This window comes from Genypterus blacodes, unplaced genomic scaffold (genome assembly GCF_046128005.1).
Source record: "Genypterus blacodes isolate CSIRO-AG114 ecotype Tasmania unplaced genomic scaffold, CSIRO-AGI_Gbla_v1 ptg000032l_1, whole genome shotgun sequence".
NCBI classification, from domain to species: Eukaryota; Metazoa; Chordata; class Actinopteri; order Ophidiiformes; family Ophidiidae; genus Genypterus; species Genypterus blacodes.
Window position 1 is genome coordinate 4,772,179 of NW_027466845.1, and position 27,235 is coordinate 4,799,413.

The window sequence follows — 27,235 nt, forward strand, 5'->3', positions numbered from 1 at the left end:
TGTCGTGGAGCGGCACCTCCGTACGTTCCTTCACACACCACGCCAAGAACCCCTAAGCGTGCCGACGCTCTTTCACGGTTCCATCAGATCTTTCATTCATGTCGTTTGATTCACGGCCCCGGTTGGTGCGACCCGGGCCCACCTGCTGCTCCGGAGTGCCGTTCACACCCGAGCTGTCAGAGCTCAGGCGGGATGATTCATTACGCAGATTGAAGGTCGACATTGTATATTTGAATAATATAAATATTATCGCCGCTGTATAATTCGTTTAAAGCTCACTTAAAGTTCTAGGAAATTTGTTGACATATCTTCGGTCGGGGGCCGCCTTCAGGTTTTTGCCTCTGGCGCCGTTTGCCAAGAACAGCTCCGGCTACTTTATTCCTCAGAACCGCCGTTACTTCCCCGGGAAACACCATGTAAACCCGAGTGATGAGAATGGAAAGAGACACGGCAGAATGTAAAGGCGAGTGGGTGGAAGCTCTTTTAGAGAGACGGGACTGGACCACCGTCTCGGCGCTACATGTGGAGCGGCCCGGGCCTGCTGCTCCTTTCGTTGTCTTGTCAGGGGGGTTTTGTGCTTAATTCTGCATTAATGTGACAGAGATGGAAAGTTTCCGGTTAGCTGCGAGGAGGCGACGCATCCCTCAGAAAATTCCAGATAAGCTCGTCGCCTTATCAACTCTCTTTTTGCGAGTTAACCTGCGTTGAATGTTTTTGGTTCTGCCCGTGTGTGTGCCTGTGTGTGTGTGTGTGTGCGAGCGAGTGAGTTTGAACCCCGGGGTGTGATTTGCTCACCCCTCATGCTCAGTGTGTGTTTGAGGCCTATATTCTCTCTCTCCTCTACCCCCCTCCCCCCCTCCCCACTCTGTGTTTTATGGGCTGTGTGCTGCGGTGCCGTGACCTCCCTCTCACCCCGGTGCCACCCAGCCGGTGCAGGATTCAGGCGCGCACGGCCCCTGCCAAAACCCCACAGCGCCACATCTGCAACCCATAAACGCCAGCCACTCTCTCTCTCTCTCTCTCTCCCTCTCCTCCTCCTCCTCCTCCTCCTCCTCGCCCACACCGCCTCGCACACTCTCGCACATCTCCGTCTCACTCTTTCTCCCTCACTCGCTTTTTTATTATAATTTCCAAATTTCCCTCATCCCCCCCCGAACATCCCCGACTGGCTGCTGCCCTTATCACTCATTCCCCCCTCGGCCCCTCTCCCCTCCTCCTCTTCCTCTTCTTCCGCTTCTCTCTCTCCACATCCAACGGAAAAATCTCTCACCCATTATATCTTTCAGCGGGAGCCAACTCGGTGTGGTGGCAGCGAACTGGGAACCGCAAGAAGGCATTCCTGATCCCAAACTGCGCCGAGCCACCGGCGCTCGCCTCCTCCTGACGGCAGGCGGCCCGTGCCAAACACACACTTCACTCATGGGCTGGATTCCACCGCACCACGTCGCAAGTTGGTCCCCCCTCCTCCACCCGGAGCAGCTAAATGTTTATCTGTCTCAAATTGATAGTGTCAGGGAAAGAAACCCTGTGTGTTAATGTGTGTGTGTGTGCGTGTGTAGAAAGTCGGTGCCATTTTCTCCACGAGAGCGCGCTCCATAGTTGGGGAAAGGGGGTGGTGAGGGGGTATTGAATTCCTCCTCCCCTCGCTGTGAACTCCAGAGCCAGTACAACACACACACACACACACACACACACATCCCTCCCTCCCTCCCCCCAGGCTTAACGAGATGTGTTACAGTACCCCAGACTTAATACATGTAAGAAAGTAGAGTAGGAAATAAATTGAGTGTTACCGCAAAACTATCCAGGGCTCCCCAGTTTAACCCCCTCCACCCCCCACCCCCCCAACACACACACCCCAGGGCAAGGGAGACATTACTCTTTTTCTAAATGTTCTATCTTTATTTTTCAGCTGTAATCAAATTCACAGGACGAAGAAGGAGAAGTAGAAGACGAAAAAATGCAAAGCGCAAGTGAACTTTTGCTCCCTTGTCATTTCTTGGATGGCGTTTTCTTCTTCCTCTCCATCCCAGAGTGTTCACCTCTCGGTTTCCCCCAGACATATTGGCACGCCGCCGCCGCGCAGAGTCCCAGCAGAGTCCCAGCAGAGCCCCGAGGATGATTCACGTCCACTGCAGGCATGTTTTTTTTTTTCTTACGATAAATATTGCAACTCCCATTAATCAACGTGGAAGGAAGTGATGCTGTCGTGCGTAGTTCAGTTGGAGTCCGGGGTCACGATCCGATACGGACTTGTGCTGAAAAGGAGGCTTCAGGTCAGGGCGAGACCACCGTGGAGAAGAGAGCAGCGTGTGTGTGTGCGATCCATCCATACACATCACATTAAACATGAAATCAGAATATTAAGCTGTGATTGTGAAGCTTCAGCCTCTGCACGCCGCTTTTAGTCTGAGCGGCGTTTCCACGTGCGTGAGGTCGTGCATGCTGTCTTAATTTCCCCGTCTGCGAATGTTGATTAATTGGGTCTTGGTTGGCTCTTTTTTCCGTGTAAATTTCCCTGATGCGTGTTTGTGATAAAGCGCCGTGTAAATAAACGAAGCGGACAGCTGCCATTTGTCAAACCCCTTAAAAAAAGTGGCGATGTTGAGAGATTATGAAGTGTTTTTCCTGAATTTCCTCCCCGTGATTAATGTTCCTATAATATCAGTAACATAATCTATACTGATGTTTGTCCCAGTTAGTGTTTTTCACTTGTAGCTGCGTGACTTCAAAATGCCTTTGTAGTGAGTTTGATGCGTCCAAAGTCAAGCTGCCAGTTCCTGTGCTTGCGGCCTGGATGTTTGTTTCATCAGCCTGTTCGCTCTGCGCACAGCTATTTGTTTAATCTTCGTCACTCAAATATGTCCTGACCCGTTTCAAACAAAGTCAAGAGTTGCTCAACAAAGCTCGTTCAGAAAGCCTTTATTAATACTAATTCATTACTGCCATCTAGTGGCTGAAACACGGTCAGGTGACTTAATGAGAGGAACTACAAAAGTAGAAGATGTGGATCAAAATAGGTTTATTTTATGCTCAATACACTGAAATGTCACGTCCATGTAAAGCATTTCCGTTCCTCCTGTGTCTCCTCTAGTCCATGTCCAAGTCCAAGTCCTCCATTACCACAGCGCCCTCTCTCTTGACCCAAGGTAAGGGCAGGGGCACGTACGGGTCGTACGTCCAGCGAGGATACACCCTCTTGTACAAATTCATCATGACAGTGTCTTGTGAGCGCAGTTGACTGTCGAACACACACTTCATGTGACCGTGTGTGCCTGCACAAAACAATAAAAACAAAAGTGTGAGCACGAGAAAATGCAAGAGCGTACACAAACCTGCTGACACACAATGTTTGTTTTCCTTACCCAGACCCTCCTTGATGTGACCTCGACGACCCCACTTGGTCCGCAGCTCCACTGGCTTGAACCACATGATATCATCTGTCACACACAGAGAGAGAGAGAGAGAGAGAGAGAAAAACAACAGAGAGGACCATGAGGTACAATTACAGCCACAGGCATGTCAGATATGCCACATATACTGCATGTGGGCCAACACACTGAGCCCAGTAGAGAAGCTCAAACAGATGTTGTCCTCTCACCCCTGTTAAAGAACATGTAACGGACCACCGCAGAGCGACGGTTGATTTTGAAGGGGTGTCCGCTCAGCACAATCCTCTTAAGGACCACGCGCTGCGGGTCGCAACTGAGCACGCTGCCCGTAGCGACCAGGTCCTGCATGCCTGCGGGGGTCACAGTCACACCAAGGCATCATCAGTCACCACATGTCAGTTAGCATAATCGATTAACTTAATAAACCTTTTTTTTTTTTTTTTTTTTTAAAGAGACAGCAGAGAAAATGGTCAGATGTTGAAAGTGAAGGCAGCCAGACCACTTATTAAATTAGCTGATTTTCCAGTACACACACACACACACATACTGTACATATGCACGAGGGGCTCTTCGTCTTACCGTCGTCTCTTTGTTTGAAGAGCAGGACTCCCGCAGGGGAGAAAGTGATGGGAGCGTACACTGACACCACAGTAGGAGCGTCTGGCCTGAGGAAGCGCTCCATCTTGTGCTTGTCAGCTGGAGAAGAGTGGATGAGTTCAACACTTAATGCGTTTATAAACCCCGGTTACAGATCATTTACTCCCCAAGACCACCTGGCCACCGGCGTAACCTTCACTCCAGTTCATATGTGGCTGGTTGGGGCGTTTGGGGCAGAAGGTAAAGTCAACGCCAAGGCTCTTTAAGGAGAAGTTTCTACAATTGACAACTAGATTCTGGCTTCATTTCAGATTTTGTAAATACTCTCAACTCGATAAATTCTGTCACCAAGGTAACGGGCACTTTCACTTTGAGGAGTAAACAGATGTGTGTTTGTAGTGTCGTACCTGTGGTGTGCTGAGAGAAGGTAGGCGAGGCCCTGAACCTCCGAAATCCACAGTGGAACACAAGCTCCTCTTTGGACTTGATAGGCTCCGTATTGCCGGGGTGTCTCCTCACCATCAGGTTGATCACCGACATCTGTGCTCGCAGGGAAGAAGGTTATGGGGTCAATGTCATCAAGAGTAATGTTCTGCTGTCTGTGTGACTTTTTTAGGACGCCAAAACGGCCTTCCATACCTTCTGCTCGTGGGGTAAAAGGGACACCAAGACCAGAGGTTTGCCCGACTGAACACTCTCCAGCACAGAGGGAGGCACATCGGTGACGTGCAGCGTAACGTACCAGCCCACCTACAGGGGGAAAGAGAGGCCAAGGGTCAGCGAAGGTAGGCAACGTAAGATCTCGCAAAAAACACAACACAATCATCTTTTTTATACCATGGCGCCATCTTCCTCCTGCGCTGCCTCAGCCAGGATGCGGTGCCGCGTGCGCTCGAAGCTCTGGAACTGGAAAATGCGCGAATAGTTGAGGGGCAGATTCTCCATGGTGTCCCAGGGTGACGAGCGGAAACTCTTCAGGCCCCTGTAGCGTTGAAACCTGAGGGCAGAGGGCGACAACGCTCACCGATTACAGACAGCAGGATGGACAGTGAGGGTTGACGCTTGCGTTACGGAGAGGAAACCTCACCTGGCTTTTGCCTGTGCGTCGAGGGGCGTGTCCACCTCATCGGGAAACAGCTCATTGGCTCGAGCCTCGCGGTAGCGTTTCAGGCCCTCTACTTCCGCCGCTTCGTCCATGTGCTCGTCGTAGCGCTGGTCCGCTCCAGGTCTCTCTGTGGCGCTTAGCTCTTCCTCCTCCTCCTCTTCTTCTCCGTCTTCTTCCTCCTCCTCTGAGCCACAGCCTGAGCCGGCATCCTGAGCATAAAGGACACAGTCACAAAAGGCACATAAACCTTCTTTTTTTTAACCCCATAATCCACTTGAAACCATTAACACGCCTCAATTACGAGAACATACATATTAGCGGCTTAATGCTGTGGGGACATTTCGCCCCTTAAGACACAACAGCTGGCTGAGTCATCTGTCCGTATCCATAGAGACAGATGTTCTCTGCTTGTAGAGTGCTGGCAGTTACACACATTTCATTTGACCCTCAAGACAGCACTGGGAGCGCCATCTACAGCTGAGAGTGTGACGCTCCTTTTTCTTGTAGAATCAAAGAGATTCTAAGTATAGAAATTGCAATTGTATAATATCCAACTATAAACAAGACCAGCCCAGCCACAATAACAAACAGTGCTCTGAGAAGTACAACACTGTGTACGCAACAGCTTTTATGTGTCAATGTGTTTGCGTAATGTGGCCGGGGGAAATATGGGTTTACATATATTAAGATGTTGAGCTCATTCCCAGTGTGCGTAGGAACGATCCCTCCAGACGCCCCTGTGTGAGTTAGATTTATAAATTAGTGGAATATATTTGTGTAAGGGGGTGAATCATCAAAAGGAGACGTGCAGTACTGTTCTCTCCCAGATGGGCAAATTACAGCCTGAGCCAGATCCATGAGGGGAAGTGAACTCAGCGTGGGGTTAATTCACAGCATTCCCAACACCCCGCTGCAATAATAATAATCATTATCATTTGAAGTACCACTTTCCCCATTGTTACCGTCGCCCAAATATTCCCGTGTGCAAACCCCGACATCAAAAACATGCTAATAACAGTTACGGATCATCATGGACCTTGAGCGTTTCAAGCAGAGCTGGAAATAAATAAATGGCCGTCCCCTCCCCTCGTCGAGACAGGAAGTTCTGTTCACAGAACAGGAAGACGGGGAGGCTTCTCTGGGGACTCCTGCTCCAAACACTATTGTTGTAACAAGCAGCCTGGCACTGCAGGGCCGCAGACAGACACCGGGTAAACAAACAGCGCCTCTGGGCTACCAGGTGCACCGACGGCGGGTCACGTATGCACTGCTGCAGCCCCGGAACCACCACCGTCCACCGTCCATCCCTGCTCCACAGACGGAGACTTCCTCGTCATCCTTCACAGGCTTACGCAGGCTACCGCACTGTCTCTATGGCAACAGGTTGCACTTAAGCATTTCTAGCACTTCTATTCAACAGTTTCCTGGGAGCAAGTCGTCAGAAAAGGTATAATTAGTTTGTTTCAGTGAGGAACAGCAATCGGATATTTAGTTTCTCTCACCTGGGAGGCGTTCTCCTCGTCGTCTCCATCCATGTCCATTATCCCATCATCATCATCGTCATCGCTGCTTTCTTCATCCACCTCGTCGTTCTCATCGTCGTCAGCCACAATCCAAGTGGCCTGGTAGTCTGAAGTTCCTTTGGGGACCTTCATCACACGTTTGCTCTTCCTGGCCTCTGAACGGTGACGCAGCAACGTGGGATAGAAATGAATACACTTCATCAAAATGTGACTGCACAGATCAGTTTGTTATCACGTCAACTTGATAAAGCCCCAAAAAATATGTCATGTATAATTACATTCAGCTTTAAACTAACTCACTACATTACAGCTATATTTAGGTTGTTAAAGTCACCAACAAAACAGTCTGAAATACCAATCCTGAAATGTGAAATTGCAGTATAAAATAAATGGATAAATACTGAATATATTCAAGGAAAATGCTGGCAATTTCAACACAACCTGGCAACACGCTTTGGTTTAGGGGAGTCCAAGGCCAAACAGAGGTGAATATGCCTGAATTACTTTGTCCAGATCTCACTGGATTGTGAGAAATGAGCCAGAATGTGGAAAAACACTCCCGTCTCACAATAATAAAGAGAACAAATCCTGGATCTGGATCAGCACCAAAGATTAATGGGTTCCTCTCTGGATCGCGTCCAACCTACCCACAGAGCTCCATAAGAAAGAGGGGTTCATAACTTTTCGAATAATCCCGCTGACAAACCGACAAAGCAGCAAAGCCTTAACGAGACAGCCAACGCCGCTGCAGCAACACCAGAGCATCAAACACCAGGGAACAGATGACTTCTTAAGAATAACAGAAATAAATTACTTAAAATATGTTTCTTATTGGCTACACTGAAGAAAGCCTAAATAATGTCAAATGAGGCGTCTAATGGAGCTTATGCTGTTTCCTTACTCACATTCTATCATTATGGATAAATTAATAATATAAATGTATATCTATTTAGTAGAATTGATGCTTTTGGCGTCACAGAACCACTCCGGGGGGGAACAAAACTCAAAAACCAAATGTTGGACACCAAACAAGCTTTCCTTTGTACCTTCAGCCTCCAGCAGCTCTGTCTCTGTGGGCCACGTCTGCTCTGCGTCCATGGGGTCCACCTCCGCCTCAGCCACCAGGCTCTCCCTGCAGGACGGGTCCGCCTTCATCAGCACCCGCACCGGAGCCTCCTCATCAGCACCATCCTGTGGCCAACACAGACGACTGAATCAACACACAAACTAAACTCCCAAGACAAACGTCCAGGTCATTGTTTCAGTTCTGAGACGAGTAGATCATTCAGGATTTATTAACTTGAATGGATTTCTGATTTTAACAAATGTGATCATGTATGATGTTGTGATAATGTAATGACCGTATGTCGGCGTCATCCCCTACCTGCATGTCGACGTCTCCCTTGCCGGTCTTTGCTGGTCTGGGTGCGGTCACAATGAGGGGTAGTGGATCTGACGGAGCATCAATTTGACTAAGCTGAAAGTCTCCGTGTCCACTGATGTGCACCAGTCTGTTGACCTGTAGTGGACGGCCACGAACGTACCCCGAAACACAAAGGGTGCCTAAGCCGGTGGGTCCTCCGTCCGTTCCCTCGCTGGGGCTGTTGGGGACGTAGGTGACGTGCTGAGCTAAGAGATGGGAGCGTCTGGAACGGAAACCCAGCTTCCTCTGTCGCTGGCTGCCCAGGTGTCTGAGGAGGAGGGTGGCGTCCTGCTCCGAATCCAGAGGGAAGAGACGAGCGTCTGGGAAGCGGATCTCTGTGATCTTAGACAAAGCTCTCCTGGAGTCGACCCTTTTCTTCACGGGGAGGTCAGACACACCCTGACACACCAATGCTGCGGAAGAGGAATGTCCAGAAACAAAGATGTTAGTCTAACATCAGTCTGACCAGTCTCATTGGAGGCTCCTGCTGTGCGTGACCTCGTTTACAGACTCACCGTGGCTTGGGAGGCCCTGAGCAAAGAGACATGACAGACAGTAGTCTCCATAGCTGTCCCAGCCTTCAGTGGAGTCCAGCACGAACACCAGGCTGTCTGCGACCTTCACCACGTCCAGCAGGGAGTGTATGTCAGCTGTCCAAAGAAAACAAAAGGTTTGACACAAGGCCTTTCTGTCAGTGAGTTCTACAAGTGTAAATATTCTGTTTTATTAAAGCTTGTAAAACGTGGAGGAAAACAAGCGAGGTTTATGAATCGTGCTCCAATCCAGGCATGAGTGACATAACTATGTATTTATGTTTGGGCGACTTTGATCTGTGTCTTCTAGCGTTAAATCTTCTTGCTTCGGGAAAACCAGCCAAGCAGAAACATAACCACCCTTGTTACACACGCCGTTTAAGCACGACTTCTATATTTACCGGTGCTGTGGGACAGGAAGGTGAACCTCTGTTTAAAACGAGGAAGAATCAGTCCAAAACTGTCGCTGGCGCCGCTGACGCACTGATCCTGTAGGACGACTCCCCCAGCTCCATCCCCTCGCAGCAGCTTGGTGATGGCCCCGCCGTCCACCCCGGCATGGAGGGTAACCACGGCCACCAGGTGAGGAGGTCCGTCCCTGCTGCCTAGGCGCCGCTTCTCTGTTAGGACCTAAGATGGACGGCAGAGGTGAGACATTCTGAGTACAAATCAAGTCAGCCACTCGTAAGAATAAATGAATGAATACAAATAATTACCAGATCCTTCTTATTCCTTCGTAGCTGACTGGCTTTGTGTCTCCTGTCCATCCTCTTCTGTTCCTTCTTCTGTTTTTTGGTGAGGGTAGTGACAGACACCCTGCCTGTGAGACGAGACACAACACTGAGTGATCACGCGTACACTTTCAATGGATGATTTGGCGAATTTTAACTCATCAGACACGTTCTGGAAATGTGACCACAAAGGTGACTGCAACAATAACACCTTGATGTTGACATTGTCGTATTCCTTCTAGAGCATCATCAATGATATTGGACCAATTCATTAAGCGCCACTATGTAAATGTTTACCTGTGTGGATCACTCTGATTCGCAGGAAGTTGAAGGGAAGGACAAACTATCAAGCAAACCCGTTCTGACTGCTTACATGATTTAACAAGGTAAAGTTTATGATCACAGCTATTGTTTGCAAACATAAGTGTATATGCAGCGACAAACTCGGTGCACTAAAATAGACTGAATTAAGACTATGTAATTACATTGTGAGGTTTGTCTATAGTGTCGCAACTAAGAGCTCTCAAGGAATCTCCAGTCGATATGTAAACAAGGTAGTCACACACTAAATCTGTGGGCGAGTCGAGATCCAATAAGTGCCACGTTTGTGAAACACAAACTTTGTTAAGACTTAGTGCTAGTTTGTTGTTGTAGTGGATCATCACTCTGACCGACTACCATAAACACAATCAAATCCAAAACAACTCGACCCACAGGCTCAAACAGCCGCAGATCTGATGTCTGATTGATCTTAGCGTTTGACAAATGGACATAGACGATTCGGTTCACAGTCAAGCTAGTTCCCATAATAACAAAGATGAGACATGATGAGAACTGATCTGCTGTTCCTGTCCTGCCCGGAGACAGTGGAACACGTGTGTTTTCAGAGCCGCTGTTCGCACAACGTGACGCTAGCTGTCGGGTGCTGTTGTCGCTTTGTATCACGTCGCTTACCTTTGTTCTCTCTCTCGATTGCACCTTTTGTTCGATGTTTGCCATATTTGTGCCCTTTATTCTTCTGTTTGAACACGCCGGCCCTGTGGCCCTGCTGGCCTTCCTCGGCAACCATTTTTACCATGTGAGGAGGCCAGTGCGAGACACTTCCGCGTTGTCATGGAGGGGCGTGGTTTGATTATTTTCCGGGGTGTGTTTCTTCAAAATAAAAGCCATTGTTATGACGGCGTGAACGAGAGTTATTTGTGAGAAAGTTTGGCCAAATCATTTTTTTAGTACATAACGTTTTTTAAGCTGCAGCACCTAAAATACACCAGTAAGTTAAACAGAAAGGGTCGGTACTATGTGTACAACTAAATTAACGTTAAAAGGAACTCTATTGAAAAAACATTTAGCCTTCAAAATATGAATTTAGTACATATGACTACACTAATGTGATTGTCTTATGGTATTCTGATGCAACCTGTTTCCCTGTAGGTTAAGAATCTAATTGTGTATTGTGTAGACATTAGCCCACCTTCTTTCTCATCCTGGTTAAACCTCTTTCTAACCATCCAACTGTGCAGTGAGGAGGAGTGAGAGATCCCTGTCACACCTTTGATCGGGAAACTTTCACATAGTCGCTTTTTGCTGTCGCTCCTAAACACTTTCTGGAGAAACTTAGGTTTTTCAGGTGAGACACTTGGTCACATTTTGCTGTCGTTTTTGAATAGGAGTCTATGGGAGCACCCTAAAGGAAGTGAGATAAAGAATCCAAACCAACTCATCTATATTTCTGGAGGGCCAAGAACGGCACTGTACCAGATTTCAGGCCTCTAGCTCAAGTCTTTTTAAAAATCCTAATCCTAACTCCAACCCTCACCCACTTTCACCACTATACTAGGTGGGAAGAAATGTTCCTACAAAAGCTGTACCAATCAACTCAATGGCCCGAAACACACTCCGAAACACTTTCTGGAGAAACTGGTATTCAGGTCAAACACCAGGCCAAGTCCCTGGTCAAGTTCTGGGAGTTGACCTGAACTTGTAGTGTTGGACTTACCCTGATCCTTATAATTAGCCATGGGTATTACAGGAATATCACACAACAAGCTTTATTTTCCAAACTACATAAGTCAAGTCAATAAATGTCAAGTTGAATTCACAAAGTATCAATTGAACAGATACTAATGTAAATCACAAGCAATTTAATGAAATGATCCCAAACAAACAAACAAAAACATTGTTAATCTTTCCCCACATGCGCTGCATTAATTACAAACGCATTTACAAGAAACCTACAAACTACGATGAGACGAGGGACGTAAAGTGTCTGTAATTGACGTGCTTGACGCTCCGTAGTCTCCGCCTGTGGATGTGTGCGGGTCAGGCAGAGTTTAGTGCGACAGGCGGGGCGGAACTGGCGCTCAGGCTGCCGAGGGAAGACGGACACCCGGGCACAGCTACAACACAAACACGCAGAGCCGAGTATCACACGCGGGGACTTCAGCTCGCATCTCGGCCTTCACCGCTCTCCTAACGACGCTGCGGATAACTGTCGCGGTTTGTTTATGGGTGTTTATGAGGCGTTCGAACTTCCCCCTACACTCTTCCGAACGTATTCTCACGAAGGGAGGCGGCGGTGGATCGCTCGGCAGCCATCTTTGGACCTGCCTGGGAGTGGGATTCGACAGTTCTGGCAACCCCGTTATACTTCAACAAGGGTGGGGATTCATTTAACCTGCATTCATTTACACTTGTGTGCGAATTTATCGACTGACAACACTAACAACCGCACGGGTTCTGTGTGGCTAATTGCCGCACCGGGAATAATACTTTTTCTATTGCAAAGTGTTATGTATTACACGACATTGTGCGCTGGCCTGTCAGAGGACGCTCAGGCTCAGCTAACTGGCTAGGCTAACTTGGCTAACACCGCTTACGTTAGCTACTTAGGTTAATTTGTCGGCCTTTAGCGTGGTGACTCTGAAAAGTTTTGGGAAATTGCTTTATGTTCGCGCCGCAACTTCGCTGTCGACGCTATTAACTTAACACACACGCGCAGGTACGACTGTTTGGTTTTGTTAGCCACTACATGACGCGTAATTTAGCCGTGCTAAGTTTGCTAACATGTAGCTAGTCAACGTTGGTGTGTGTCGGAGCTTCTTGAAACCCCTCAGACGTGTTTGTGCTTCGCCGTGTGCGCATGCAGGTGTGTGTGAGTGTGTGTGTTGAACTGTGGGGATATTACTCTTCACTCTTAGTAAGTGTGACTTTGTTATGACACAACTGGGAAAGCTGCTGGAAACGGACAACTTTCAACAAATTCTGCGAAGTCTCGTCTCCATTCCAGCTGCCCCGTTGGTAACTAGTGAGGCGAATACTGTACCCTACTGTATCTTGTTCCACTCCAGGCCTGGTTGCTTGCTGGATATGATCTTTACAGGGGTTCTTATATTTAATAACATTGTGATGGTTGTCATCGTCTTGGTGGGATTCCTACAAACAAACCCTGTGTGAATAAATCGAGCTGGCAGGTCTCTGATGTCTCTCCAGTACGTGTACATACCTCGGCTAAATCCTCTGATTGATGACTGTTGTTTTTCAGGTGCCAGAAGTAATTATAATTGTCACTGTTGGCTGGCAGCGTGTGTGATTGTGCCTTTGAGGAATGTACCGCAGCGTGAATAGAAAAGTCATTCATGTAAACAATTATTACATACTATTAGTTTATATTAACCAGTGATTCCTGTCGCGTTTCTGTAGCTCCACAGCATTAGCACTCGTACTTTAAAAGATTACAGGTTATATTGTACTGTAATGCATGTTTGAGAGCATACCAAGGATATTATGTCAAGGAATACAGATAGTCAGCAGTCAAACTGCTCTTTAGGCCCCATTCCTGCCTCCCTATTTCAGTGTGAACAGGAAATGCTGTGAAATGCTGCGCAGTGAGGGCATACGTTGGGAATTCCAGCCCTCCAGCTTTGTTGTCCTGTCCTGCTGCATTCTTATGCATCTGTGTGTGTGTGCTGGTTGGCACGCTAGGGTGTTTTATGAAGGTATTAGTTATTATCACTCTCTTTTCCACTAGCATGTTTTCTGTTGAAAATTCCATCGTGAGATATGACAACAAAGCTCATTCATGACCGACAATGTAGTAAAGAACAATGACAATAAAGAGGCACAGTCCCACTCAGTCTCCACATGGTAATGAGGCTTTATTTCAAGGCTGTGGCTGCATGTGTGGACGAATGAGAAGTTCAGTGTTGTTGTGGGACAAAAGATGTCTACTTAAACTAGGGTTTTCTCCCAGGCTGGGAGAGAAGTAGTCTTGTGACTGTCGCGCCAGCTCTGCATCTGTTTGCGGCTGATCATCTGAGCTGCATGGACTCACTAAACTCTCCTCAGTGATCTCTCGACACACTCTTGACATCTACATTGTAGCCCAACATTAAAAAGTATCCAAGAATTACCAAGTAGTGAAATGTTTATGTTATGGCATTAGGATGATAGACCTATTTTCTGAACAGTCTATTTTTGTGATTTTAATGAGTTGTTGCAAGGAAATACGGATGTTGTTTGATATGTTTGACAACATGTGTTTACCAAGTAGTTACAGGTTTAGCAAGTCGTCCTTTCACAGGAATGCTTTGTTTCACTGAGGCATCGCTCATGTCATCTGACAGTCGGGCAGCTTGTTGGTGGTTCCTTTGTTGGAACAGGAGCGTGTCAGCTGAGAGACACCTCTTTGTATCCGTGTTAGATCTGTCTGTCCGCATACCAGTCACTGAAGGTGTGAGGGTTGGGGAGGTTGTCTGGATACAGCCCACTGGATTTTGTACTGAAGTTGCTGTTATTATGGAAACAGGGGATATATCTCTTGCTACCTCACTGTCGCCAACTGGCCATTCTTCACATTTGCACCTGACATCATCGTTGAGTAAATGTCTTGCTTATCCATCATCACGTCTGTTATTAGGCTCTGTCGTGGCTCAGACTGACAGTTGAGAGCTGTGATTTTTAGTCGCCGAGCTCTCTTATTGGATTACATCATCTTTAACTGTTGCATAAGAAAGTGTGGATCTTTGTCAAAGAGGTTAAGTAGGATGAAATCAATGAACAAGCATTGTTGTATGTCTAAGCTTTGAGGTGTACAGAAATAAATCTAAAACATTTCTCTATCGTGCTTTGTATGACAGAAACATGATGTTTTCAGTGGCCATTGAAGTTGAGATGAGGTTTTCTGGCAATCTGAAGGGGAACTGAACTCTAGTCAGCATTCATTTAAAGCAACCATGCTTGAGTATTTTGTATGTTTTTGTCTTGGCTTTGTCACTCTGCTGCTGTTGATCACATGACTCACTCTTCTTTTTTCCTTTTTCTTTCAGCTGTGAACACGCATGAGTCCACTGTCCTGCAGATGAGCCACAGGTGGGGGCTTTCAAGTCGCTGTCGCAGACCCAGATAATTCCTGGCGGCAGCGGCATCGCCCCCCACATCCCATTATGCCCAATAGCGCTCGGGCGGGGAGCCTGAAGGACCCCGATGTTGCCGAGCTGTTTTTCAGGGAGGACCCAGAAAAGCTCTTTGCAGATCTACGTGAAATCGGACATGGCAGCTTTGGCGCCGTCTATTTTGTAAGTATTGTGCAATGTTTCAAAGTTGCAAGGGTAATTTTTCTAATCTTAAAGTGACCAAGTGCTGATGTTTAGCTTCCCCATGTTACTCTATTATGTAGATTATCAATTAATCTGAATTGAGCAATAATTAGCTGCGAGGCTGACAAATGTTTGAACTGTTTCAGAGATCACACATTTGTAATAAGGGTTCCTTATTACAAATTTCAAATCCTACATTCAGGATCAGTTACAGTGCCCATTACAGGTCTGACATTGATTTTAGATTTTCAAATAAATATTGTAAGCCAAATCATTGCATAATCTTAAAAATTATTAATGTACATTTGGATTGTTAACTTTTTAATGGACGATTCAGTCCAACTCTCAAACAGCAAAGGGTCCAGTGTCATTGCGTAAGATACCACAAATATCCAAACTATTCCTCCTTGTGCGTGTTTCTTTGTGTCTTGCTTTGGTTCTTACCCACTTTGCATGTTTTGATGCCTCATTCGTGAGGCTTACATTATGTAACCACAAACTGGTGACACAGTCGTCATTCTTTTTCACCTGTGGATTCACTGCAGTTTGTCGGTAAACCTACAGAAGTCACATCACATTAATGCCACTAGAAAGAAGAGGGTGCGATATAGAATCTTTGATGATGTAGATTTGTAAAATCAAACGCTGTAACAAAAATAATTTAAGTTTGAGAACTAAATTGTGGCATAGCAACTTGGTTTTCACTTGTTGAACAGGTCTTCTTATTATCCACAGTTATTGCCTAATCGTGATTGTCTGCTGTTCCAAACAACACCTTCTAGATGTTGGGCAATACCTCAAAAAACCTGTTTTAGTCTTTCTGGCCCCTTACAATTAAACCAGAATTGACATACTACTTTCAAAATAGACTAGAATAGGAAAGGCACCCTGTACGAATACCACAGGGCCTGAAGGCATGTGTATGAAATATGAACAGTGGAGTATTAATAATTGAATTACATTTTTACCCAGCTACATGTAACAAAATGGAGCTGTAGAAAAGGAGTTTTTCACATGTACCACCTGTCAAAGCTATACATACTGTGTTATGATTGTTGTCTCTTGGCAACGCTCATTTGTCCTTGTAACCTCATGAATAATAGGCGTCTTTCAGTCTCGGATGTGATGGGGATGGTCTTAATGAATTATTGTATTTGTTCTGCATTTCATCACTTGAGTGGTTCTATGAATGATCAAGTCCACACAGCCTTTAACCAGTCAGAATGTGTCTGAATGATAGCGGGATGCATGCAGTGTTTTGATCCATTCATCTAAAGCAACTCCTAATCAATAATTGAGTTGGTGCACTTTTTCCAGATGAGGTGGGACAAACTGAAGGATTGAGGAGATTTTTTCTAAATATCTCTTGTGAAATTGAGACGGTGCTTTGTAAAGGCGTAGCAGTGTGTTCAGTAATGTGGCTGTTTTGGCCAGCAGATGAAGAAAACTGGTCGTGGTTGAGGCGTCGTTATCAATATCTGCCAGCTCAACGGTTGTGGCCTTTTATTAGTTGTGTACACATTGGGTGTACTTAGTCCTTGGCTGCTTTCACACTGACCCCATTTGGCTCAGTTGAATCCTACTGCGTTTGACCTCGATGTTTGATTTGTTTGTTTTGAAAGTGTGTTAGTGTGAAACTAGTCCATGAACTCGGGTGAGCACAAAATCACTGCACAGAGACTGAATAATGAGATGGACTTGGCACGAAACGGCCGTGCTCAGTTTAGTTTGAGTTGGAATGAAATCGGAGTTGTTGTTTTTCATACATATTGAAGCATATCATAACATACAAGGTGGGTGAAAGTGAATTGTATGCCACTGTAACTATGGTAACATGAATTCCAAACAGAGGAGAGGCTTCGACAGCCACACCACTGTGTGTCCCTGTCTGTCACTTTTATCCACAACAGGATTTTCCTTTAAAATATGCTGACACTCTCTCTGTAACATTTATTTACTGTGTCTGCATCGCAAATCGTGTCTCCTTTGACTAAGGCAAGATTTGGATATTATGCTGGTTTGTGTTTATTAGGACCGAAAAATATGAGTCATTATGTTACTGCTCACCTTATGAACAAATAGAGAGCAGTTGTTCAGAGTTGCAACATTGTAACTCACCTGTGTCTTCTTGCTCTGATCTGGAACTCTATACTAAATTGTTGAGCTATTATTGAACGCACCAGCTGTGGCAGATGTTTGTGCAGTTGCATCATCATCAGCTGGTTGTAAATGCCAGGAGAGGAGCAGTAACATCGCAGCACAGATTGGTGCGCTGCCTTTTAATACGAGGGGAAACCGACCGAACCAAGTAACAAACATACACTGTGACCGAAAGCGGCCACAACTGTGTACACCAAAATTAGTGTATCTAAATGTAACAGAGATTCAGTCAACATGACTCGCATACACACAAAGAAGATGGACAGAATTTATGGTTGGGCCTTAGTTTTTGCTATTTTTGCCTATAAGCAACAAGTGATCTTGAATTTTCCTCATAGTGCAATACATTTTCAGCCAAGCAAAATCATCTTTTTCAACTTGGTTCGTCGTTGTTTTGTTTCTATATATATTCTACGTCTACTCTAGCTGAACTCACTCTGGTATTTTATTTACTTATCTTTCAGGCACGAGATGTGCGAACAAACGAGGTGGTGGCCATCAAGAAGATGTCCTACAGTGGCAAGCAGTCCACTGAGGTATGAGCTTTATACAGATTCATTTGTTTGTTTGTTACTGAATATATTGTTTCATGTCTATCCTATCTGATCACAATTGCCATTAGAAGCCTGACTGTTTTGTAACGACTGATTTTGTTGTTAATTTGTGTCTTCAGAAATGGCAAGATATAATCAAGGAGGTGAAATTCCTGCAGAGGATACAACACCCAAACAGCATCGAGTACAAAGGATGTTATCTGCGAGAGCACACGGCCTGGGTAAGAGGCTACACATCACATCAGTGGAGAAAATACTGCATGTCACTATAAAGTTAGTTATTTACTGCAAAAGAAATTCACTCAAAGTTGTCTCTCTCCTAGCTGGCAATGGAGTATTGTCTCGGCTCAGCCTCCGACTTGTTAGAAGGTGAGTTAAAGACGATCATTGTTACTAAGGCATAGAACGAAAGCCTCTCTTTACAGACTTGTCCTCGTCTGTGTTTCCTTGATGTGCAATGCCTCTGTGTGTGTGAATGTGTCCATTCCAGTTCACAAAAAGCCTCTGCAAGAAGTGGAAATTGCTGCAATTACCCATGGTGCTCTTCAGGGGTTGGCCTACCTTCACTCCCACAACTTGATTCACCGGTGAGTGTTACGAATGTCTGAGAGTGCCTGTACCCTCCAGCTTCTGTCCTCTGTGCAGTTTGCAAAGCATTTCTTCCTTTGTGATCCAAACAGAGACATCAAGGCCGGGAATATCCTGCTGACCGAGCCAGGGCAGGTGAAGCTGGCAGACTTTGGTTCTGCCTCCATCGCCTGTCCCGCCAACTCCTTTGTTGGGACACCATATTGGTATGTGGCCAGAACATGTATGTCAACAGTGATGCTCTTCACACGATCTTCACATTTTGATTGAGTTGATTTTGTTTTTGGTAGGATGGCCCCAGAAGTGATCTTAGCGATGGACGAGGGTCAGTATGATGGAAAGGTGGACATCTGGTCTTTGGGAATAACCTGCATTGAATTAGGTAAGAATTGTGTTTCCATACGGCCCGGCTAGTGTCGACCTATTTTTCTCGTTGTATTGATTACATTTGCACATCTTCTGTTTCACCATCTCGTGTATTGACTATTTTCCTTTTGTCTTCTTGTTTCACTTTTCCTTTGAACATCCGATTCCTTGATGTTGCGTCTGTGGTCTGTAGCTGAGAGGAAACCTCCACTGTTCAACATGAATGCGATGAGTGCCTTATACCACATAGCGCAGAATGAGAGCCCATCATTGCAGTATAGTGAATGGTGAGGAGAACAGATAATTGTGTAACAGTGTTTCTGAATGCTGAAAGGGTTTCCATAAAATGACCGAAATATCTTCTCTCCTTTCCCCCCCAACTCATTACTCATTTCAGGTCGGATTATTTTAGAAACTTTGTAGATTCTTGCCTTCAGAAATTTCCCCAGGATAGACCAAACTCTGAGGAGCTGTTAAAGGTAAGACTGAGAACACATTGGCAGTGACGGTTCTTTCTGTACGTCCTTATACTTGGGACTTCTTTCAAACTCAAGATTTTCATGTCATTGATGTTTTCTCTCTCCCTTTCCCAGCACGCGTTCGTTCAGCGTGAGCGTCCGGAATCTGTTCTAATAGACCTGATATTGCGGACTAAGGATGCGGTGCGGGAGTTGGACAATCTGCAGTATCGCAAAATGAAGAAGATCTTGTTCCAAGAGTCCCACAACGGCCCTGCAACCGAGGCTCAAGACGAGGAGGAGGTCCGTCATCTGATCAGCTGGAGCATGTCTCTTCCTTCACTGCTGATTTTCCAGGTTATGATTCTCGACTGTTGTAGTCACCTCGCTGCCGTCGTGTGTCTTTAGGAGCCCGACCACAACGTGGGTCAGACGGGGACGGTGAACAGTGTGGGGAGCAACCAGTCCATCCCCAGCATGTCCATCAGCGCCAGCTCCCAGAGCAGCTCAGTCAACAGCCTGACAGACGCCGGTGACGACAAGAGTGAGCTGGACATAGAGGGAGACCACACAGTCATGTCCAACAGTTCTATCATTCACCTCAAACCGGTGAGTTCTTACTGACTTATTCTGATTTGGAATTAAATCTCTATCCGTAGAATGTATTGATCTATATTGGTTCATTTTTAGCTCTTTGTTTTGCATGCGAGTGCTTTGTTGGATCTTGCTCCACTTTACATACTTGATATTTTTTGCATGCCCCACAGGAAGAAGAGACGTACCCGGAGGAGTCCGAACCTCACCCGCGGCCAACTGAGCCACAGTCTCCTCCTGCACACACTCCCCGGCCAAAACGGAACCGTGAACACTTCGCCACCATACGCACAGCCTCTCTGGTAAGTAAACAGAACTTGTATAGAGAGAGTACATGTTCCACATTCCTTGAGCTTGTTATCTTGATACTCATTTAATAGTTTTTACAAGCCCAGTATGTAGTTTTGTACAGATACGGTGCTGTGAACCTCTCTGAAACATTAATCTTCTTAGAGATAAAAACAAACAAACAAACAAATATTGCCTGCGTATCTCTTATTTTCTTTATCACCTCATTAGTACGGTGTAATTACTATGGACATTACGCATTATACTAATGAGGAAACGGTCTAATTAAAAAGCGTCTGTGTTGCATCTTCAGGTCACCCGTCAGATGAAGGAACACGAGCAGGATTCTGAGCTGCGGGAGCAAATGTCAGGCTACAAGCGCATGCGGCGGCAGCACCAGAAGCAGCTACTGGCTCTGGAGAACAAGCTGAAGGCTGAGATGGATGAACACAGACTCCGCCTAGACAAGGAGCTGGAGAACCAGAGAAATAGCTTTGCCCAAGAGGTGGACAAACTCGTCAAGAAGCACCATGGATCCATGGATAAAGATGTATGCGTTTATTAATGTACCAAGATTTACAAATCAATGGCTTCTGTTTAGCCTGAAGAACATTGATTCACCATGTGCTTCCTTCTGTAGGCAAAAACCTTTAGCAATGATGAAAAGAAGTTCCAACAACACATCCAGAGCCAGCAGAAGAAAGAGCTCAACAGCTTCCTCGAATCTCAGAAGCGGGAGTACAAGCTTCGTAAGGAGCAACTGAAAGAGGTTGGGGATAGTGCCACTTCCACGTAGCACTTAAAGTTTACTCCCTGTTAGCAAATAGACATCAGTCAGTCAGTGCTGAGAAGCCTGCTCTGCTAATGAGCTGCTCTTTTTCCTATTAGGAGTTGAATGAAAACCAGTCGACACCCAAAAAGGAAAAGCAAGAGTGGCTGTCCAAGCAGAAGGAGAACTTCCAGCACTTCCAGGCAGAGGAGGAGGCTAACTTACAGCGCAGACAGAGGCAGTACCTGGAGCTGGAGTGCCGCAGGTTCAAACGGAGGATCCTGATCGCTCGCCACAACATTGAACAGGACTTAGTGCGGGAGGTCAGATCTCTTTCATTCACCGTCTGATCCATTCGCTGTTCCTTTCTGTTCGTGTCACGCTCATCTATTTGTTTACGTTTGCCTTCATGTGCGATCGATTAGGAGCTAAACAAGCGTCAGACCCAGAAGGACTTGGAACATGCCATGCTTCTACGGCACCACGAGTCCATGCAAGAGCTGGAGTTCCGCCAGCTCAACAACATCCAAAAAACGAGGGCTGAGCTGATTCGCCTGCAGCACCAGACGGAGCTCACCAATCAGCAGGAGTACAACAAGAGGCGGGAGAGGGAACTTCGTCGTAAACACGTTATGGAGGTTCGCCAGCAGCCAAAGAGCCTCAAGGTGAGAACTTGGCTTTACTTGAAATCTGATGACAGCTTTGGAAAGCACAAGTGCATACTTGTGAGGCTCTGTGCGTGCTCACATTTGGCAGTGATCAGCAAACACATTTCACTGATTGAGGCGGATGCAGGCGGTGACACACATCTGATTGGAAGTCAAGTTAATGTGAATAAGAAATTGAGATCTGCCAGAGTCTCTAGACTGATACATAGAAACACTATGGAGGTGTGTGAGCAGTGCAGCTACTTCAGTTTGAGTCACAGTCATTTGTGATTAAATACACACCGCTGTAGTTTTAATATGAAGAGAGTTGCATGTTAGAAAGTAGTTTGACTTGTTGTCATGCCAGCAGTGTGCTAACTGTCCAATAGCAACATTGTGTGTTGTAGATAGATTTATTAATGTCCTGAAATTAAAATACATACTTGCTACATCATATAAGGTAGACCTGTGTTTTAAATTTGAAGCGTCAGTGTCATCTTTTCAGAAAAGGAAAATATTGTGGTGTGTGTGTGTGTGTGTGTGTGTGTGTGTGTGTGTGTGTGTGTGTGTGTGTGTGTGTGTGTGTGTGTGTGTGTGTGTGTGTGTGTGTGTGTGTGTGTGTGTGTGTGTGTGTGTGTGTGTGTGTGTGTGTGTGTGTGATCTATCCACATAAGTGGAGAAATTCAGTTCATGTAGAAAATGGAATAATTTCTGAACTGCTGCTGTCTCTGCTCTGTCAATGACACAGACAGTGACACAGCTCACAGTCACATGAGCACAGACCAGCATGGTCAGGCTCTCAAGCTCCATATATGAATATCATGTATAAGCATAATGTTCATTTCTATGCTTGTGTTTACATTTGAATAATTGTATCATTGTACTCATCTAAATTTCACTCTGACAGTCTAAAGAACTCCAGATCAAGAAGCAGTTCCAGGACACCTGTAAGATCCAGACCAGACAGTACAAGGCGCTGAGGAACCATCTGCTGGAGACCACACCAAAGTCTGAGCACAAGGCTGTGCTGAAGCGTCTGAAGCAGGAGCAGCACCGCAAACTTGCCATCTTGGCAGAGCAGTATGACCACTCCATCAATGAGATGCTTTCTACTCAGGCGGTGAGTCTAGGAATGTAGACGCTGAATTGTGAAATGAGGACACGAAGGTGCCAGACTCTCATTAGAGTTTGACAGCTTCAGAGCATGTCTAATACTTTTGCGTCTGACTGCATTGTACCTCTCTGACCTCAGCTACGTCTGGATGAGGCTCAGGAATCTCAGTGCCAAGTCCTACGCATGCAGCTGCAGCAGGAGCTGGAGCTTCTCAACGCCTATCAGAGCAAGATCAAGATGCAGACGGATGCCCAGCATGACCGTGAGAGGAAGGACCTGGAGCAGAGGGTGTCACTCAGGAGGGCCCTGCTGGAACAGAAGGTTGTCTCAGATCAATTATTCAAATCCTCTGCCTCTGCCTCTCTGAATATGTTTATATCAATGTGCTGTGGTGATCCAGGACCGTGGCCCGGTTAATACGCTTGTGACTGCTTCATTTGTATTAAAATGTGAATGTGCTCTCAATGTTTCATGAGTTATTAGTTGTGTGGAGGGTTAGTAAAGATGCAGGGCGTGTATCTTCTGAAAGAAGAGTTAATGACAACTGATTAATGGAGACTGGGGGGTAGAAGGTTATCTTAAAGGAAACTGAGGACACAGGCCAAGGACCTTTTTGTGACTCTGTACAATAGATGAACAGTATTATTGACTTTCTTTCTTCTTTTGTAGATTGAGGAGGAGATGTTGTCCCTGCAGAACGAACGCTTGGAGCGAATCCGGAGTCTGCTGGAGCGTCAAGCCAGGGAGGTGGAGGCTTTTGACTCGGAGAGCATGCGGCTGGGCTTCAGCAACATGGTGCTGACCAACATCTCCCCAGAGTCCCTTAGCAACAGCTACCCCGGAGCCCCTGGAAACTGGTCTCACCATCAGCTGCAGCAGTCGGGGAGCTCTCACGGGCCACACTGGGGCAGTGGCGGTTCCGGGTCGGGGGCGAGCCACCACGGCAGCCATCACCACTTCCACTCCAGCCAGGGAGGGTCGCCCATGCAGCAGGGCTGGGGGCAAGGCTCGCAGGGAGGCGGGGGTCCCCAGCCATGGGGCCATCCGTCTGCAGGAGCCCTGCTCTCCCGCAGCAGCGGAGGCGTACAGAACAGCCCTCAAGCAATGACGAGGACACCCTCAGGAGGGCGCAACGAGCAAGGCATGAGCAGGAGCACCAGTGTCACCTCTCAGATATCTAACGGGTCGCACCTTTCCTACACATAGAGCCCCTAAACAGATCAACACCACACGACAGAGTTTTGGAGCTCTCCCACACTATCTCTCTTTGCTACACTCGCCCCCCCCCCCCCCCCCCTGTTCCTCCCCTGTACAGATGTGGATGTGTGATGAATTAAATGTTGCTCAGGTCAAAAGGGCTGGAAGAGGCGCGGCCCCTCCTCACGGCAGTTTATCGGCACACACAGATCCTTTCGCTTGTTTTTAACCCAGCAGTTAAAGTGTCAATATATAACACACACCCACTTTTTATTTTATTTAGCGCTCTCTTTCTCACAGCCATCGCTCTCATTTTGCACAAGAAACACTGTTAAACCTCCTTTGACATGTGTTGGCTATGTCTTTGGAAAAGTGGTGTCAAACAATCACAGTAAGCTCATTTTGTTTAGGACTCCCCAATATTCACTGATACACTGGCTTATATCCTGAATACTTAACGGTTTGGAGGCTCTGTAGTGATGTCAGCCTGCTGTGATGGTCACTGTGATGAACCAGGCGCCTTCTCTTAGTCATTATCTTTGATTTCACTTTGTTTCCAGGTCATCAGCCAAAACGGATCGATCAATTTCAGAGCCAAAAAAAATCTAACAAGAACTGTTTTTAAACCCGTCATTCTACAACTTTGTGCCTTTTTTAGCTTTTGATTAGACGAGTCGGTCAGAAGTTGAGATTAGTGCCAGTGTGTGTTTAGTTTATTCTGTTTGTTTTACGATATACCAGCATTTTTTTTGTTCCAAAGTTGTTCTGTGCGGTAATGTTGGCGTTCGACGTTCGTCTGTGGTGAATAGAAGATAAGTTGTGTGTATCGCTGACTTTATTTTGAGTTGTTTGAGTTGTGGTAGTCTGGGTAAGAACCCGGAGGACGACAGTTTGGATGTCCACATAAGGAATTCTGTGACTCTTTTGCCTTTGAAAACAATCCTTGTGTTGATCTCTTGATTTTTTTTTTTCATTTTTTATTAGTGCCTTTTTAAAAACTGCTGCCTTTTTCAAAGCACTTTATACAGCTCCATATGTATAGTGTAAAAAAAATTAAAATGTAACTTTTTTTGCAAAGCACATGCAGGATGAGTGTTTTGTCGGGACGGAGTTGGGCGGAGGAGCGTAGCTAAACTCCACTGTGAGCTTAAGGAACAGAACAGTGTGACTCAGTTTGTTTGCTCATGAGCTGACAGCTGTTGGTTGTGAAATATATTAAGGATGTTAGGATGACGCAGACGCAAATTACTTTTTGTCCACTGATCACACGGTAGCTGGGGTGAAGGCAGGTTGGTGAAGGTAAATTGTGACCATGACAGCAGGTTTGGCCAAATTAGGATTTAGGGATTAGAACTTTAACACTGTTGGGGCTCACACACACAGCACACAATGCTATAGGTTTTTCACTTAAAAGGTGCTAATTATTACGTCACGGGTGCCCAATAAGATGGTTGAGTGAATCAAGCACATGTTCCCACCATCACGTGGGAGCGTAAACAATGTCAACCCAACTTGGTGCACATTCACATTCACAGCACATCTAGAAATGAATGCACGTGGCAAAAAAAAGCACTTGGATACTTTTCCCCCGATCATTGATGTTCCTGCTCCTTCCGTCTGGTTTGTGTAAGATGACATGTCATTGGAGTAACCGGTGCTCTTGTAAACAAACCTTCTACAGCCTCTTATCCCTCCCGTTTCCATAGAGACCTTTAAAACACAGAAACCGAATGGGCTTTTAAGGGTATTGATCCACATTGTACGGATTAGACGTTCCCACAAATCACAAAGCTGGAGTTTCATGTTCATATTGTGTATATTTTTATGATACAACATTTAACAACTAAACTCGCCATTACAAGGAAATAATTTGTAAAGACTAACATTATTTAACTGACAGACCACACTGATATTGGCAAACCGCCGGCCCTCATGGTGACGCCGGCCTGGGTTTAGTGTACATGGAGGCAAAACGCCTCCTATGCCTGTATTTGCTGTCATTTCATTTGTCAACTGGCCATTTCCCAGCACGTGACGTTTGACCATTTGTCCCCCAGTGCTCACCCAGAGCCAAGCTTACATGCACACGGTTTCAGATGCTGGCTCTTTCCAATGTCATGCTGTGGGATGTGTGTGTGTTCCCGTCACCTTTAAGGGCACAATAAATGCTGAGGGGTTGTTTTTCTTCAAAGAGGTGGGAGTTTTATTTTCCACATGTATATATCCTACCTAGAAAATATGCATTTTATCATTTTATATATGGTTTTATATCTCAAAACACTTTCCTTTTTTTTTTTTTTTGTTTAAATGCCAAACGAATAGCTCCAGCTTAACACAACAGGTCATAGTCATAAATGTGTCTGATTCATGAATATTCCATAAGGGGAATGTATTTAAGATTATTGGGATCTTACCTTAAGTCAAAAGCCAAGGTCAAGAGTTTGAATGTCAGGCCAATCAAACCTCACATATTTTATGCATACTTTCTGTTGAGTTTTCTGTCAATATTCTGCGTGAGGGCGTCTTTATTGTTGTTGATAATTGTCAGACCTTAGACGTCTCCACCACCCTGGATTTTTTTTTTTTTTTTTTTTTTTTTTTACTTTTAACTTCGATGTCAAACTTTGTCCTACTGACTGAAAGTTTATGGAATACAGAATGAGGCAACAGGAAACGGAGATCCTTTCTATGGTCAAACACTGTGCCATACCAAGTTGCCAAGCCCAGATACCAACGCATTGTTTCATCTCCATGGCGATTACCATCGTCTGCCCCATGGTGTAAAATGTATAAAATATTAAAAAAACAAACCCAGTTGGTTCTGGTCGAGTGGCCAAAACAAGAAAAGGCTTGAAAAGAGGAAATGGTGACAGGCAAATAATGAAAAGAGAGATAGCATTTCTTTGAAGATGTCAGTATTCTTCTTTGGCACATTACCACTACAACTCATATAACCTGTATTAAAATGTATAGATGGTGGACTTGTTGTTGAATGTCTGAGAGATTATGAAGATACTACGTAAGAGAAAAGTACTAAAAGTGGATTTAAAATTGTGTAAAAAGATACCTAAAACATATGAATAAAAATAGGATCAAAATTACTCTTTTGTTTGTATTATATTTACTATTGTGTTGGCAGAGGGATATTGAACAGAAATCAGCTGTAATAAAGTAATTTTAGTATAACCTGCTTTGTGTTTTTCTTTAAGTATGGAGCTTCATCTTACTACAGAATATTTTCCTCCATTAACCATCAACAACAAACAGGCATTAAATCTGCTTTGAATTTAGTAAAGAAATTCTCAGTAGTTGAGACAGAACAAGCACATTATTAAATTTGGTAGAAATTGAGTCGTGTGTCACTGCAAAATTGACCCAGGTGACAATATATCAACATAAAGGCACTTTTAGTTTCCGATCTTAAGACAAACTGCTAAATTATGTTAGAAAGTTGAGAATCTTTATCACAGATTTCATTATCATATGGGTCAAACGCTTCATTTTTGATTTAAAGAACGACTTCTTATCACTAAGCAGAAGAACCAGACGTTGACTGTTGGGACCTGCGGGTCACGTGATCAGCGTACATCAACATGCAAAAG

General features: G+C 45.5%; 2 protein-coding genes across 2 annotated transcripts; one reads left to right on the top strand and one right to left on the bottom strand.

The window, feature by feature from the left end:
* Positions 1–3,000: 3,000 nt before the first annotated feature.
* tsr1 (TSR1 ribosome maturation factor) lies at positions 3,001–10,417 on the bottom strand. Its single transcript, XM_076146404.1, has 15 exons — positions 10,259–10,417; positions 9,290–9,393; positions 8,975–9,203; positions 8,556–8,690; positions 8,002–8,453; positions 7,664–7,808; positions 6,597–6,772; positions 5,077–5,303; positions 4,827–4,986; positions 4,629–4,739; positions 4,397–4,529; positions 3,972–4,088; positions 3,602–3,742; positions 3,366–3,440; positions 3,001–3,275 (listed from the first exon to the last, which is right to left on the bottom strand). Exons 1-15 carry the CDS (start codon positions 10,380–10,382, stop codon positions 3,091–3,093), a joined length of 2,514 nt encoding a protein of 837 aa, XP_076002519.1. The 5' UTR covers positions 10,383–10,417; the 3' UTR covers positions 3,001–3,090.
* Positions 10,418–11,625: 1,208 nt separating this feature from the next.
* Positions 11,626–26,819, top strand: taok1a (TAO kinase 1a). The gene is made up of 20 exons (XM_076145977.1): positions 11,626–11,961; positions 14,629–14,877; positions 17,523–17,594; positions 17,732–17,833; positions 17,936–17,981; positions 18,103–18,199; positions 18,293–18,406; positions 18,491–18,582; positions 18,760–18,853; positions 18,964–19,045; positions 19,160–19,327; positions 19,433–19,633; positions 19,792–19,920; positions 20,220–20,456; positions 20,547–20,675; positions 20,795–20,998; positions 21,101–21,340; positions 22,230–22,442; positions 22,575–22,757; positions 23,106–26,819. Exons 2-20 carry the CDS (start codon positions 14,746–14,748, stop codon positions 23,640–23,642), a joined length of 3,072 nt encoding a protein of 1,023 aa, XP_076002092.1. The 5' UTR covers positions 11,626–11,961; positions 14,629–14,745; the 3' UTR covers positions 23,643–26,819.
* The last annotated feature ends 416 nt before the right edge of the window (positions 26,820–27,235 follow it).